This window comes from Malaclemys terrapin, chromosome 12, assembly GCF_027887155.1.
Source record: "Malaclemys terrapin pileata isolate rMalTer1 chromosome 12, rMalTer1.hap1, whole genome shotgun sequence".
Lineage (NCBI taxonomy): Eukaryota > Metazoa > Chordata > Testudines > Emydidae > Malaclemys > Malaclemys terrapin.
The window spans coordinates 11,858,318-11,875,087 of record NC_071516.1 but is presented as its reverse complement, the minus strand read 5'-3'; the positions used below and the strand labels follow the sequence as shown (position 1 = coordinate 11,875,087).

The window sequence follows — 16,770 nt, the reverse complement described above, 5'->3', positions numbered from 1 at the left end:
CATGGAGTATCTTTGCAATCCTTTTAATAATTCATCCATTTATATACATGGAATATTTGGCTTCTCCATCACTATGTTGATGCTCAGTAACTCCCAGCTTAAATGCTGAGTCTGTTTTGCATAAAATTAACTAAATTGCAGTCGTTCTCTTTCGCTGGTGCTTTTTCTTTGCTGCCTCCATGAACAATGTCAGGAAGATTGCAAGCTAACGACAATTCTCTTTCTAAAGTGAGAGGAAAACAACATCTAAGAGCTTTCCTGATATCTACTGGGAGATTTTTCTTTTTAAAACCATATTGTACTCTGGAATTTAAATTTTTTTGTTCATTTGATTCATTTTAAGGAATGAACGTAGTGGAGAAATGTTGCAATGGTTCTTTGCTGCCTACTGCTTAACACAGGGCATCCCATTATGGAATAGATTTAATAATGACCTGGAGTGGCTGGGTATTTTCTATTTAAAATACTTCATCAAACTAGCAAGTTATACAAGCTTTGACAAAGTGCAAGACAGACAGTAATCCTAGGCCTCTGTTGGATGGATCTCATCATTAGACAAATACACAGATCCCAACAGGGAAGGGAAATGTGGTCTTTCCCTGTTGTTGTAGTCCGTATTTCACCTGAGCAGTGACTTGGTCACTATGGGCCAGAGATCCAAAGCCTCCAGAAGTCAATGGAAAGATTCCTACTGACTTCAACCAACTTTGCATCAGGCCTTGCACATAGCCTCTTTGAGAGATGTGCCTGGTGATTCGGGCTTTTGGATTACATTCTCAATGAAGAATCTTCTGATCCATTCTCACTATAATCCAAAACCACTGACCACCATGCAAATGCTGGGAGTCTCTCCAAACAAGGCTGTGTTAAGACCTGATCCAAAGCTGGCTATTGTGAAAAGGAGCTTGTGGAGAGGAGAAGGATGTATTTGGACAATTAGTTAACTATTAGTTAGGATTACTGAGTTCCCACCAAAAAAGGGTAGAAAAGCACAGGCAATGGGGAAATGAAGAAAGGCCTTTTTGTGTCACAGACTGGCTGGGAGTTTGGAGAACAAGACCGACGTATGCAAGTGCTATTAGGAACTAGAGGTTTTGCAAATTAGTGAACAAAGTTTTTCATGTTTAAGTGGAAAAGCCAGAATGTATGACTTAACCTAGAGTGGCGGTAGGTGTGGCAGACCATGCAAAAAGTCTTATGGGCCTCTAGTCACACAGATTCTCTGCTTTAATATCACAACTTGATTTTTTTTAATCCCCAAATGTTTCTCTTCTCTCTTTTGGCTCAAGCTATTGACATAAGAATAGAGCAAGTCAGCTGATTTCTAATGTCACTTCCATTTACAGATGCTCGCATTTAAATCTGCCCCTGATACATATCATGATAAGTAGCCTTATGGGAGGCTGTTGGGTTGGCTGAGGCAGGCAGTATTTTTACTGCAGCCAAAGGAAAAGGAGGGGATGTGGTTAGCCTCAATTACCTTTTAATAAAACAATTTCTGGAGATCTACCTCCCTCCACTCATGTGTGCCTGGTTTCCACTCTTCTCTGCTTATTATAGTTGAATAGCTCAAGAGATTTTGGTGGAGGTATTGGAGTCTTACTGTTATGTTTAATTGTCTCTGGTACAGTCCTTGAAAAAGTGTGTCCATGCACTGATATCAACCAAGTGGTACCTTTGCTAGCTGGTATCAGTAAAAAAAATTAACAGGTGGCTAGACCTGTAACATGCAAAGGAACCTTGTCCTACCTTTCCTATCCCCTCTGCTGCTGCCGCCCTTGGGACCATAAAGTTCATTGCTGATTGGAGGGAATTGTGACCCCCAGAAACAAGTCTCCCATGGAACAGGTCACTGCAGAGAGGTGCGATTGTGATGTCAGAGGTAAGTGGGAAACACTACAGATGGGAGCAGGTGAGACAAACAGAAAGACATGTGACTGTATAGAGAAGAGGTTGTTTTAGATTATACGGAATTACGAGTCATATTGACTTCATTACCTACCTTTATAGATTCACCTGTTTCCTAACTGGACTTTCTCTGGTCTGTCCAAGCTAGGTAGGAGCCGAGTAGGTGTCAGAGCTCTGGCCATTCCCCCTGGCCATGTCTCCTTTGCAGGAGCACATATGTAGAAACTTGATGTAGAGCTGCCATGCTACACTGGGGTTCCTCCTATGCTGGGAGTACTTCCCTATGCCCAGATGCACCAGCTGTGCAGCCCCTTTTATGCCACCAGAGAAGTTTAAAGGGGCCACTATAGAAAGGAGGATTTGGACCTCTGTATCTAAACATGTCCTATATTCATGATGAAAGCGACTGTGATGGGGTGGACTAGGTTGTGGCCCCGGCCTCACCCCACCCCAGAAAGAGCAGAGGAGAAGTCCTCCAGGCAGCCTAGAGTGGCTGCAGGAGAGCAGCCAATCAGAGGGGCTGCTGGAGTGACCAATCAGGGGACAGAAAGCAGCAGAGGCAGAGCAGGTAGATGCTGCCTGGAGCTCAAAGAGGAGTCAGAGAGCGACCTGCTTTTTTGCAGCCAGGTTACCACATTGCTTCACTCTCCATGGTACTGTACTCGGTACTCCATGGGAGGGTTAACCCATGCAGCTTAGCCAACTTCCAGTTCCAACAGTGACATTGTGTTCTTCAGCTATGTTTGCTTCTGCATTTCAGTGCATTGTTATTTACTTAAGGCCTAATCCCACTTACTTTACCTTGTCAATGCGGCTGTGACAAAGAACCTCTGAGCAATGCCATTAGCTACGAGAGTCTTTTGTTGAGGTCAGAGAGTAGCTGATTTTAACAACTGTGCCAAAAGATCCTGCTAACTTGCACCATCCACATAGGAGGAATTTGGACCAAAAAGAGGAATTCTATCACATAACAAATATAAGCAAGATCAAAATGTAATTCTGGAGCAGATGGGAATGAAGAAGAAACCTCTAGGGCATCCTATATGGAGGAACTGCCAGAACACGCTGCAAAATTTCACCAACAAATGGCACGGAAGGTGACAATTAGGAGACTTGTAGGACACGTACTGCTCAAGGTAACTTTATTCCTAAATAGCAAGGGTCAGATATTTCAGGATCTCTGAACCTTTGCTTTATCAAGCTTCTAGTGAAAACATTCAACGTGATGGCCCAAGGCAGCACTGGAGAGGCCCTTCCCACACAGAGAAAGGAGTAGAGCTGGTAACACAGAGGAAGTGTGATGGGTTATTGCTGTGCTTGTCATTACTATTAACTTACACTCTTATTGCCTTTCACATCCAGCGGAAACCAGCTGCTTCATATTTCTTAATATTGTGAAGCAAAAGCAGACATTGCATGTTTCCTAATCCTGTGTTTTAGGGATTGCAGCCTCTTGTTTATAATCATCTCACTTTTGCCTTCTAGAACAACATTTCTCCAGGGATCTCAAAGCATTTTTCAAACTTTAATGAAGCTTCGCAAGAGCCCTGTGGGGTAGATCAGCATTACTATCCCCACTTTACAGAAAGGGAAAGAGAGGTTAAGGAATGCATGCAAAAATACATGTGTATTTGCACGCCAAATTTGCACATTGATACCATAGTTGCACTAGCAAATCAGGTATTTGCATGTATAAATGGCCAGTTAGAGATATACCTTGCCATTTGCCCAGGTAACCAGTTTATGTACACAGCTGTACCACGCGCACAATGCATTTGTATATTTTTATACAGAATCACATTGATGTTTGTAAATCAGACCCAAGAACAGATGTTTGACATCGTGTAATAAAACAGTGGCAGAACTAAGAACAGCAACCAGGAAACTAGACTCCAGCCCCTTCACTAGCTGCTAGAACACACTTTCTTTCTAGTGATTTCTACCCCTCGAGATGCTCTTTTTCATGGATATCTATGTATTGATAAGCATCATGGCATGGTTCACTGCCCAATTTTCAAACAAGCAACATGCTCCCTTCATCCACACTGAGCTAGAATTTTTGTTCTTTCGAATAGTTAAAGCAAAAACTGCAAAAGGTGCTGGTAATTCTGTGGATTCAGCAGCCCCATTTGGTCTTTCCTGATACCAAAGGTGAATGCACCGGTTATCATTCCTCAGAAACAAACGGTTCAGAAAAAGCTCCAAATCATCTGCATGTTTCTAGGATCTTGGATGTAGATTAAATGACAGTCTATGCAGATAAAAGAAGGGAAGGATAAAGGACTTCCAGAGACACCAGCTGTATATTCTTCCTTGGAATATGCAACTACTCAGCAAAATGCCGGCAGCAACCTCTTTTATATCAGCTCCATTGATTGTCACTTATATAACGTAGGGCCTATCATTCCCAGTCAGCTGTCATTTTACAACAATTTTTAAGCATTTTTAAACCTTGAAGTATTAAGGAACAGAGTGAACAGAGGAAGGTTTCCAGGAAACCATCTCACTTCCTACTAAAATTATTTTTTTGTTTTCAAGAGCAGAACATCGCTAAACACTTACTTTGGAGCCCTTGGATTGTCGAAATCTATGCTCAGATTGTTAGAATTATGCTTGGTTGGTGTAAGCAATATGGAATATTTACCAGAATGAAGGTAGTTACCCCCACGTACAAATTATGCACCCAATGTTTTAAACATCTGAACCTTCATTTACTGTTTCACGAGAGCAACAACACAGGAAGCTATGTGAACTTATCACATAGCATTTTCACAGGCACATATGTCACTTAGGTCCAGAAAGTCGATGGGAGTTGGCCGCCTTTGAAAGTCTCCCCCAAACTCAGCATGTTCTGTTTTACGATAGACAGGAACAATAAAAATATACCTGAATCATAAATGAAGTGAGTTAAAAAGTGAGTTGTTTTTCCCCCAACATGAATGGCAAACAATATTACACCAACAGTGTGTCTGCTTCCTTAAACATCAACGTCTTCTCCGGTATTTCAAATGTAATACTAAGGATGTTTTGGCATCCAAATTACTGGAATAAATTGCCTAGGGAGGTTGTGGAATCTTCCATCATTGGAGATTTTTAAGAGCAGGTTGGACAAACACCTGTCAGGAATGGTTTAGAGATAATACTTAGTCCTGCCATGAGTGCGGGGGATGGGACTAGATGACCTCTCGAGGTCCCTTCCAGTCCTATGAGTCTATGAAAACACAGGCTTTACTAATAATCCTGTTTCTAAATAGGAGTGACCTATTGTATCATTATGTCTGATCCCAGAGTGCCCTCTGCTGTGAATTTTAAGAATGATCACCTAATTCCATATCATGCCATTTCTGTTGTACAACTTTTATTAATAGGATTGAAAAAAAAACCTGGAGCTTTTCCTTGAGGTTGAAACACATTTTAAACGTGGGGGGAGGGGAAACTGTTTATAAAGTAAAACTGAGCTGATGTAGTTGCATTGGAAATTGGAAATACATCTCTCAGCTGTATAAGCTCTATTTCTCCATGCATCTCTCCACCCACCGTGTATTTGCAGTGTGGTCACGCCTGGGATGGAATGAGTGTGAAAGAACGCGAAATCGGATCACTATCTTGTGTCTCCAGCACAGTAATGCTGCTTTGTTCTCGCACACTGCCTTTTACCCATAGCTTTTTAAAGCGCCTTATAAACATGGATTATTTAAACCTCACAGAGTCTTGTGAAGTAGGTAAGAATTAGTATCTCTGTTTTACAGATGGGGTGAGTATGGTAGAGAAAGGTTAAGGGCCTGATGTTTAGAGGGAATGAGCGGGCACAACGACTCCGAAGTCGATGAAATGTGCCAGAGCTCAGTGTTTTTGAGAAATCAGACTCTAGGGGTAGGAGCCACAGAAGTGCTAAGGCCCATAACCCCCAGACTTGGGCATCTAAGTTCCAGTTTTGGGTTCCCTGTGAATCACAAAACTCCCACCAAACCCTGTAGGCACCTAAAGATGCACGGGGTATGTCACTGCTGCAATAAAAGACCGGCACAGCCACAGCTGGCCCAGGCTCACAGGGCTTGGGCTGTGGGGCTAGAAAATGGCAGCATAGACGTTCGGGGTTGGGCTGGAGCCCAGGCTCTGAGACCCCACAAGCGGGGAGGGTTTCAGAGTCCGGCCTCCAGCCCAAACGTCTACACTGTTATTTTATAGCCCCATAGCCTGAGTCAGCTGAGACTCGGTGTCGTAGGTTTTTTTTATCGCATTGTAGACAAACCCTCAGAGTCTACGTTTGCAATGTAAAAAGTGTCCCAGGCACCTATGTTCCTGCCTCTGAGCATGCAGACTGCTGCCTTACTTCATGCATCTGGATGACTAAGCCCCAGAGCGATCCATGAATCAGGGAAAGACAGGCATTTGGTCACCTAACTTGCACGCAGGACCAATCCAGTAGGCTGCCTTCTGAACACACCTACCAGATCAAGCCCCGTTCAAAATCCAGAGGAGGAGGTGGGGCCAGCACCACCCACCTTGAAACTGCTAGACCAGTGGTTAGAGCACTCACCTGGGAGGTGGGAGACTCAGGTTCAACTCCTCCCTCTCTCACCTACCAGGAGGGTGCGCTAACAACTGAGCTATGTGATGTTCTGCTGTGGGGCAGGCCAGGGGCTCCCTCCATTGTTCCACTGTGGATAAATAATGAACCAGTGATTGGAGCAGGGGAACTGAACCCAGGGTAGTTCAGTATTTAGTGAACAGTCATTGGGCCAGAGAGAGAATGCCTCTGTCGCCTGCAGCAGAGGGTTCCCTAATCCTGGTACAGGGAGCCAAGGCACCGAACCCAAAAATTAAAATGGGATTTTCTTAATGAATCCAAGTTGGGTGCCCAGCACCTCTTGAAAGTCAATGGAAGTTGCGTGTGGCATTCCCTTAGGTGCTTTTGAAAACCCACCCTCCTCCAGACCTAATTGTTTAAAAAGCTGGGGACCCAATGGCCTGTCTAATTTCCATGCACAATTATCCTGATTACACCTGCCAGTGACCATAATTAGCCACTCGCCTGCATACCTGATTTACATACAGTCATGGGAAGAGAACCCCCCCATGTCTGAATAAAGCAAGCCTTAAGTGACCGGCCAGACATTACATAGAAAGTCAGCAGGAAAACGGAGTTAATAACCTAGAAGTCCTAATTCCTAGCCCTCTGATACACCCACTAGACAATACTGTCACAACCTAGTGCCAACCATCAGAAAATTACCCCAACACTGAGCATTCCAAGGTGAGTTCACAGGCAGGTCTGAGGTCTCACTACTAAGTGTATTAATTAAATGGGTATGTAACAATTTTCCAGATCCCTATAACCTACAAATTAAGAGCGTGTCTAGGAGCTGTGCTGTCAAGCCTTCTGTCATCGAGGCTGCAGCATCACCAACACAAGAGCTCATTTAGTATCTGAACCACACGGATTCCCCCCCCTCCCCAATATTTAACATGTGGCTTTCTGGGAGAATTATTGACTGTCCCCTGAAACTGGCCAGCACTAAATAAATTAGCCCACGTGTATTTTAGCACGTGACTGAGACCCCTGTGCCCTGGAATCCAACTTCTGATGTAAGTTCCGACTTGGTGAGGGTGACGTGCTGCCAGTTGCTCTCTGCTGCCACTGGAAATGGAACAGTCTGCGTTCGCTTTGCTTCTGGCCCCAGAGGCGGGCTAGGCTCACTGCACTTTGTCCCTCATTGTCTGGGTCAGAAGTTTGTGCCCCCCAGCTAAGGAGCAGATCAATGCAGTCACATCGGCCCATGACAGTGGCAGCATGAAGAGCAGTCCTCCCCAGTGGTGTTTTAGCATGCAAATCTGCACCTGCGGAGAAGATAATGCACACTCAGAACCCAATAAGCCAGAAGAGGAGAATGCACGTCCCTTGGCATGTTCAAGGACGGTGAAAATTAAATTCTCCTTAAGAAAGGATCTTGAATAAATCGCCCTTATTTAAATGAACAAATATCTACAGGCCAAATGCTCTCTCTGCCTTGGTTTTGGGTAGCATCATGTCTGAGAACTGATATACACCTGTTCTGTTCAGGGCACCAGAGTCTGCCCATGCCTCATGTAGGGCACATGAAGAATTATTATTTAACCAGATTTTTTTCTGGAGCTCCTGATGGCTGATCAAACCATTACAAGGATGATAATCAGGGCGGGAACAGCCATCTTTATCAAGGTTGGGTGTGAGAACCTTGGACCGGAAGAGCATTGCTGGATCCTTTTCCTCGCCTCTTAGCAGCTCCCCAGTAAGACATGTCAGTGATGGTAAAGCAATGTCCTTCCATTTAGGGGATTTGGGTGACATGAGTAAACCACTCACGCTTTGCTCTTGTGTTGCATGGATTCACAGCCTGAATAGGTACAGCTGAGGCCATGTTATAAAAACATCGGGGATGCTCTTCAGTGCCATTTGTTAATACTCTAGGTTAAACTGTATTAATGTCTCCTTAATGTCAAGAACCACATTTTCCCAACTGAATCAATATATCATTTATAAGATTCATGACAGTAAAATGTGTAAGGCAAATGTTGAATGGTAGGCACAAATTCCCGCACTTTACAGGACATGTGCAGAATCCTGCACTTAGGACGGAAGAATCCCATGCACTGCTACAGGCTGGGGACCGACTGGCTAAGCAGCAGTTCTGTAGAAAAGGATCTGGGGATTACAGTGGATGAGAAGCTGGATGAGTCAACAGTGTGCCCTTGTTGCCAAGAAGGCTAACGGCATATTGGGCTGCATTAGTAGGAGCATTGCCAGCAGACTGAGGGAAGTGATTATTCCTCTCTATTTGGCACTGGTGAGGCCACATCTGGAATACTGCATCCAGTTTTGGGCCCCCCACTACAGAAAGGATGTGGACAAATTGGAAAGAGTCCAGAGGAGGGCAACGAAAATGATTAGGGGGCTGGGGCACATGACTTGCGAGGAGAGGCTGAGGTAACTGGGCTTGTTTAGTCTTCAGAAAAGAAGAGTGAGGGGGGATTTGATATCAGCCTTCAACCACCTGAAGGGGGGTTCCAAAGAGGATGGAGCTAGGTTGTTCTCAGTAGTGGCAGATGACAGAACAAGGAGCAATAGTCTCAAGTTGCAGTGGGGGAGGTCTAGGTTGGATATTAGGAAAAACTATTTCACTAGGAGGGTGGTGAAGCACTGGAATGGGTTACCTAGGGAGGTGGTGGAATCTTCATCCTTAGAGGTTTTTAAGGCCCGGCTTGACAAAGCCCTGGCTGGGATGATTTAGTTGGGATTGGTGTTGCTTTGAGCGAGGTGTTGGACTAGATGACCTCCTGAGGTCTCTTCCAACCCTAATCTTCTATGATTCTATGTAGTTCCTAGCTAACTTCAGTGGTGGGGTCAAGTATTTATTGAGGTTTAAAGCAATAGACTTCAGGATCTGAGCACAGCTGTTAACGATGGAGATTGCCTCACCAGAAGCAAAACAGTGATGGAGTAATACTCATGCAGTACAGATGGGAAAGTGTAGGGGTTGGATCACAGTGCACACTGGCAGCAGAAGTAGAAAGGCTGGCATACAGCCTGAAAACCCCAGCGAAGCCAATAGAAAGGATCCCATTTTTTTCCAATGCACTTTGGATCAGACTCCTAGTGTCATATGAAGATATAATAAAATACAAAAACGGTGTTTGACTGGCCCGGCTTTTGCTCAGTATGGGAACAACCTGAGACGAAACATCTGGCTTTTCAAAGCACATGGCTGAGTGTGTGATTTCCCATATATTGATTGCCTGTGGGCAAGACAAGCAAGGCTAGGTTTAGTAAGGGGGGGGGGGGAGGAACGACAGCTAAATAGTCTTGAGGAGCCAGTCAATAGCCTCGGAGTCACCAAGGTTCACCTTAAGAGGACTCCAGGGAGCCCATCACAAAAAGAGGACATGTGCAGCATCTTCCACATGCCCTACAGAGGGCTGCCCTGGTTGGTCTTATTTTCATTGTCAATTTTCATAGGACCAGCCGGATGGTGAAGTTATATATGGGTTAGATCAGGGATGGGCACATTTTTTGGCCCGAGGGCCACAGCTGGGGATGGAAATTGTATGGCGGGCCATGAATGCTCATGAAATTGGGGGTTGGGGTGCGGGAGGGGGTGATGGCTCCAGCTGGGGATGGGGGCTCTGGAGTGGGGCCAGAAATGAAGAGTTCAGGGTGCAGGAGGGGTGTTCGGACTGAGGCAAGGGGTAGGGTGCAGGGTGGAGGGCTCCGGCTGGGGTTGCGAGCTCTGAGGAGTTTGGGGTGCAGGAGGGTGCTCTGGGCTCGGACCAAGGAGTTTGGAGGGCGGGAGGGGGGATGAGGGCTGGGGCAGGGGGTTGGGGCATGCAGGAGGTGTGAGGGCTTTGGCGGGGGTGTGGGCTCTGGGGTGGGACTGGGGATGAGGGGTTTGGGGTGCAGGAGGGTGCTTTGGGCTGGGACCAAGGGGTTCAGAGGGCAGGAGGGGGATCAGGGCTGGGGCAGGAGGTTGGGGCACAGGGTCTCAGGGGTGCAGGCTCTGGGTGGCGCTTACCTCAAGCAGCTCCCAGAAGCAGTGTCATGTCCCTGCAGTGGCATGTCCCCACTCCAACTCCTATGTGGAGGCGCAGCCAGGCAGCTCTGCGGGCTGCCCTCTCTGCAGGCGCCGCCCCTGCAGCCAATGGGAGCTGCGGCGGCGGCGCTTGGGGCGAGGGCAGCATGTGGAGCCCCCCGGCTGTCCCTACGCATAGGAGCCAGAGGGGGGACGTGTCACTGCTTCTGGGAGCCGCATGGAGTGGGGCAAGCCCGCTACCCCACTCCCCGGCTGGAGGGCCAGAGTGGGGCAAGCCCCAGACCCCGCTCCCCAGCGGGAACTCGAGGGCCGAATTAAAACGTCTGAACGGCTGGATGCAGTCCCAGGGCCATAGTTTGCCTACCCCGGGTTAGAAGGTAGAAAAACAAATCACTTCTTTAGTCTCTATAGCAGATTCTCCAAAGAAAACTAGGTGGGGAGGGGAATACCAGATTTTAAGCAAATAAGAATAACTATGTAAAGGTGCTGCAGACTGCAAACTTAACAGGTCCCAGCTGGTCACATGGCTGCTCCAGGCAGAGTATAAAAAGGAGGGGAAGGGTGTGTGTCTCCCCCTGGCTGGCTGGCTGCCAGCAGGGGAAATCTCTGGGGGTTATTGCCTAGTGGTTTTCAGTTGGTTTGCTTTTGTGTGTGACCACGCAGGCCCTGAGGACAGGCCTTCAAAGAATAATTCTGGGTGCTTTTTCCCCCTTCCCTGGCTGGTGAAGCCACCCAAGAGCTGAAAGTGACTACAGGTGCTATGGGAATAAATATGACAAATAACGACGAAATTCAGTGGCTGAAGCTGAAGTCAGAAAAATCCAAATTGGAAATGAGATGCCCATTTTTAACCGTGAAGGTCTTGAACTATAGGAACAGTTTACCAGGGCTGGGGTGGATTCTTCTTCCCACTGAATGCCTTTCGAAAAGTTGACTTGCGCTTGAACTAAAGCGGGCATTTGGCTTGATTCAGGAATCACTGGGGAAAATTCTACCCCTGCCTTATGCAGGAAATCAGTCCAGATGATCATAAGGGCCCCTTAAAAATGAATGAATATTACCATTTTCCAGGAGAAATTCTACAGCTGGAACGTGACCTCTGTGGCTGGCAACGTACAATGCCACAAATGCTCGATGCGCGATCCATTCCCTTTTCTCTTCTGGTCTCAGTAACTGTGAATTTGGAGTGTTGCATGTGGATCCCTTTGTAACTCCTAAACTTATTAGCTGGAAAATAAATGAAAACATCACACAAATGCTGACCGATTATTCAATCAATCAATTCCAATATTAAAGGTGTGTAGATACCTATAAAGACTCAAACTACAGGGTCTTACATTCTAAACTTAAAGTGACCCTTGTGCATTGGAACCAGGAAAAAAAGAAGTCTAGAAGACTTTGGGTCTTCAGATCTTCTGGTAGGTGGAATTATAATTACAGCTGATCTGAAAAGATTTCTCCTCCGTAGAGGAGCGGATTCACCCCTGCAGCGCCTCCTGCTGGCGACTTCCGGGAATTATCTCGTTCCAGCTCTGGAGCACCCTCTGCAGGCCGGTGATCCGCCTGTCCTCTGGCCCCCGTGTCCTTCCCTGGATCCCGGTGCCCTGTTAGCTGGGGTGCTGCTCCCTGGCAGTAACCCCTTTCTCTCAGGGTCTCCCCTCCCCGGGAAACCCCCACCCACCTCGCCTCAGTATAAGGCTACTGCCAATCATCATCTAGCCCCCACACCCTGGGGCAGACTGCAGTATCAGCCTACTCATCGCTGGCAAGGTTGGGTTTGTACCTGCTGCCTTTGCCTACCCCTGGGCTGCCCTCTGCAACCCCCAGTTACCGGTTGGCCTTATGCTAGGCCGCAGCGTGGGGCTTTCCAGGCTGGAGCTCCCCGGCTCCTCTGCCTTTCTCCAGCCCTGCTCCATTCAGGTACCCTGTCTCTAGCTCCCGGCAGCCAGGCCCTTCTCTCTCTGAATGCAGAGAGAGACTGTTGAGTGCCTGGCTCCCAGCCCAGCTGCGGCCGCTTCCCCAATCAGCCGAGGCTTGCTACTTTCCTAGCAGCAGCCCTCTCGCAGTCTCAGCCCTCTCCCAGGGCTGATTTCAAGCCCTTCAGGGCAGAAGCAGGTGTCCACCCCACTACACCCTCCCATCCACCTCCACAGAACGCTTTAGAGTTTTTGATGAAAAATCGAAAACCCAAATATTTCAATTCTGAAAAGCTGCCATGGTGCCTCATGGGAGTTGTAGTTTAGGTGTCTCATGCTCAATAGGCTGGATTGCCTGGTCAGATTAGATCTCCAATGAGGCACCATCGTCATTCCTCTTGGTGAAGGGAGGTAACGTATCATGGCACTCTCAGGGTCGTTTAGTTGAAAATCCAATTTTGGGGCAAAAAAAGTTTTTACAGGAATTTTTTTGATCAGCTAAAAGTATAATGCATAAAATAAAACACTGCATGTTTCATCTCAGAAGACACCATAGCATTTGTGACCCACTCCTATGTTGCCTGCCCAGCCAATACAGGATTGGTAGGAATTTTGGGTGCACACGGAACATAGAATCAGGCCTTCAAACTGACATATACACTATAACCAATTTCAGTTTACCTAACAGTGAAATACAGCCACCTCTGGCTCAAAACATAGCAGCTACTTACCAGTGCATTGCTACATTACACAACAGTGTAAAACAGGAAGTGAAGGACACCTCTGTATCCATGTCAACCAGTTGTGGAAATGTAGATGAGCACAATGTAATTAGCCAAGTTGGAATTTAGCCAAGACAACTGGGTAAAGAGCCCTCCTAACATGCCATGGGATATTTCATAACCACAGCTAGTCAGGACCTTGAATTTACAGCACATTACCCTCTAATTCAGACCCTGGTTCAGTACTAATTCCAGAGAGAAGAATGCCATCTTCTGAATCACTGAAGACTGTGTGTTCCACAGAGATCTCCCCTCTCAGAACTGACCCAGCCAAAGCCTACTTAGCTAGTCAAAGATCACAGCTCAAGATAGTATGGCTGCAGACCAATGGAACTCCCAGGAACTGTGGAGAAGATGCAGATTTTGCTACAATAGTCCCTCCCTTCCGTTGATTTTGGAAGCTTCATGAGCTTTGAAGGAGTCCTTAGCCTATGGTCCTTACTCAGGAGTCAGTGGATAAAGGACCACGTGAGATGGGTTATATTCACAGCTCTGCCATTGACTCACATGACTTTGGGCAACTCACATATCCTGTGTGCCTCAGTTTCCCTAGCTATAACTGTGATAATAAAGGTTTACTCACCTTTTTAAAACACTTGGAGATATATGGATGAAAAGTGCTATGTAAATACCAAGTATTATTATTATTGGCACCCACAGGAAAAGCATGGTGATAAAAAGTGTCAGAAGAGAAGAGATATTTAAAATAGTGGCAATTTGCAATGAGAATAATAAAGACTCTCCCATGTGGTCGTATATTGCTCAAACAGTAGTATGACTGTGCGCAGGAAAAAGAATTGGGAAATACCACTTCCAAAAATAAAGCCAAATTGTAGTGGCGACAGAAGGAAGTCCACTACAACTAAGGCCATAGCTAACCAAAACAAGCGGGCTGGCTGCTAAAGTGAACCAACTGCATCAAAGATCTTCTCCCCTCCTTCCCAAAGCTGTTCATCCTCTTTGGATTCCCAGTTGTCCATAAACTTCCCTCAGAAATGGATGGACATATTGAAGTCCTGGAGTATTCCTGTGGTCAACCTTTCATTGGGTTTTGACCTAGAACCCCATAGATAGCCTCCCCACTATTTGCTGCTCTCTGAAGATATTCATCTAGTACATGAATCTTTTCACAATCCCCCTTTTAGAGCGTTTGCACAAAGCAGACCTATCGTTTACAAAAGCAATGGAATCAACCTGGGTAATATCTCCTTCAGCAGCAGCTGCCACAAGAAGCCCCCAGCCATCTTGTCGCCAGATGCGTATAGTAATTGTTCCGCCAGGGACAATATCATTGTACTTAAACGTAGACTCATCTGGCAGATCTACTGGAGGGAATGAAAAACAAGAAGTCAAGACAGCATTTGCAAAGACCTGGGTTATTAAGAGAGAAATGAATATGCACATCAACTGAAGAGATTCCCTCGCTACGAGACCATTAGATGGTGGATATCATCCATTTGAAAAGCTCTTGGTTTTTCTCTAGTAAACTGAACATTGAACTGGCTTTGCAGTTTGCTCATTTATTGTTTTGAGAACTAGGTCGCAAAAGCACCCAGATGCACCAGCCAGGATCAAAGCCCTATTGTGCTAGTGCTGGGCAAACACAAACACAAACACAGGCTTCCTGCCTGGAATAGTTTATCATCTAAAGCCCTGATTCTGCAAAAAGCTCCATGTGAGTAGACCCATTTCAACACAGAGCTCATTGAAGGATCAGGGCCTAAGACGGCATGTAACATATGAAAGGTGGAATGGTGGGGGGAAGGTAAGAGGTAAAGAGGGATACAGTCAAAATATATACAGAGCATGTGTGTGTCACAAACAACTGTTTGCTTTTTATTCTAAAAACAAAGGGGGCGGGGAGAGAAGGAGCTGTTTGTTTTGAAATGGGTGTTAAGGTATAGGTGGGTTTTGAAGAGGGGATCCCTGACAAACATTTGGATAAACTCTCCAAAAATATGAAGTTGTGCAGCAAAAGTAACTCTGGACAGTTATCACTGGGTTCTAAAGAGCAGCAGGGAAACTGACCAGAAATCTTGTTAGTTTCATGGTGCTGCAGCTTGGCAAAACTCTGAGCTGCCTTTCTGCAGGCTCAAGAAGAGGGTCTTGCTTCAGTTTGCACTCTGTTCACAAAAAACCCCCACAGTGATCTGTGCGCCGGAGCGCGAGTGCAGGGGGACCGGCTACCAGGGGGGCTGGGGAGAGAGAGAGAGAGAGAGAGGGGGGGGGGCGGCCAGGGCTACCGCGGGGCGCTGCCATGCGGCCCCTCCCACCGCACCGCCTGCCGGGAGGGCTCCGCTCCGGTCAGCAGGGAGGGAAGGATGCAGGGCACTCCCGTCCTCCACTCCGCCGCCCCCTACAGGGCGACCGGAGCAGAACAACAACAAAAAATAATAAGCGGCCGTGCCACCCTAGGATTGGGCGGAATGCCACCTCGTTCAATCTGCCGCCCCAAGCACCAGCTTGCTCGGCTGGTGCCTGGAGCCGGCCCTGAGCACTAGGCAATTAAAAAAAATAGTGAAAGGTTAAATTCTGCCAAAATTGAGAGCTCAGTCCTGGCATCCATTAGGGAAAGCTCCCAAGCAGCTATGGGTGAGTGGGGTTTCCAAGCCCTGCAGGGCATCCCAGGGCTGGAGGAGAGAATGCTAAGGATTGAAGCAAGAGATGGGTTCCAGGAATGGAGTAGGAAAAAAGAAAGGTCTCGGATCTTCATCCAGGTACTAATGTCACTGGAATTGACAGGGGTGGCTCCTGACCTTAAAGCAGGTACTGGGGACACCAGATGTGGCAAGGACCCCAGACTGTTAACCCCCAGGATGTTAGAAGTCCCCACCTTCATCCAGGTACTGGAGGCGTTGGAAATGCAGGGGGATGCCAGTCAGCAGCTCCAGATGGTGCTTCAACTTCAACACAGTCAAGTCGCCGTAGCACCCGGCTAACGGGAAAGTCTCACTAGTTTCAGCCAGGTGGAGTGTGATGCTGAAGAGCCGGTGGGGCAAACTGCTGCTCGGGACCACTTCGTGGCTCTTTCCCCACTTGGAGTGGGGGTTGAACCAAAACATAGTACCACCTAAGGGTAGGGGTTGGACCTGGTGGTGGCCACTCCCTCCTCCTGCCAATGGGCTGTTGCTATTAAACACCCTCCAGGTGAAGTTACCTGGGCAGCATTAGCATGTCATAATACACCTGGGCAGCATGAAGGACGTGGCTCAGATGTACACCATACATGTGACATAATAGCTAGCTAGGCAGCTTAAGTATGAGGTCATGTTGCAATCACAGTGGCATGGGTGTGTCATCATAGCTCCTCTGAACATATGTTCCATCAGGGCACATGCAGTGTGATTAAAGGGGGGCCTGTTTGCTCAGTCTCACCCCCCCCCCCAACTTTCACTGAGGATGACAAGAGCTTTTAGTTGGCTGGAGGGCAGCCAGGGAAGGGGAGAGGGAGCGAGCCTGCTGGGAGCAGTAACTCAGCCAACTCGGTTCCTTCTTTCTGTACTAAGATGCTCACTGGGGAGCAGGGTGAAGGCTGCATCTAAGGGTATGTCTACACTGGCAAGTTTCTGCGCCACAAGTCATACCACTTTTATTAAA

The 16,770-nt window shown here is 47.0% G+C and overlaps 1 protein-coding gene across 1 annotated transcript; it reads right to left on the bottom strand.

The window, feature by feature from the left end:
- Positions 1-7,049: 7,049 nt before the first annotated feature.
- On the bottom strand, positions 7,050-16,235 carry ANKRD60 (ankyrin repeat domain 60). Its single transcript, XM_054045953.1, has 4 exons — positions 16,007-16,235; positions 14,368-14,498; positions 11,537-11,702; positions 7,050-7,749 (listed from the first exon to the last, which is right to left on the bottom strand). The coding sequence occupies exons 1-4, from the start codon at positions 16,233-16,235 to the stop codon at positions 7,436-7,438; spliced, it is 840 nt and encodes a 279-aa protein (XP_053901928.1). The 3' UTR covers positions 7,050-7,435.
- Positions 16,236-16,770: the final 535 nt, after the last annotated feature.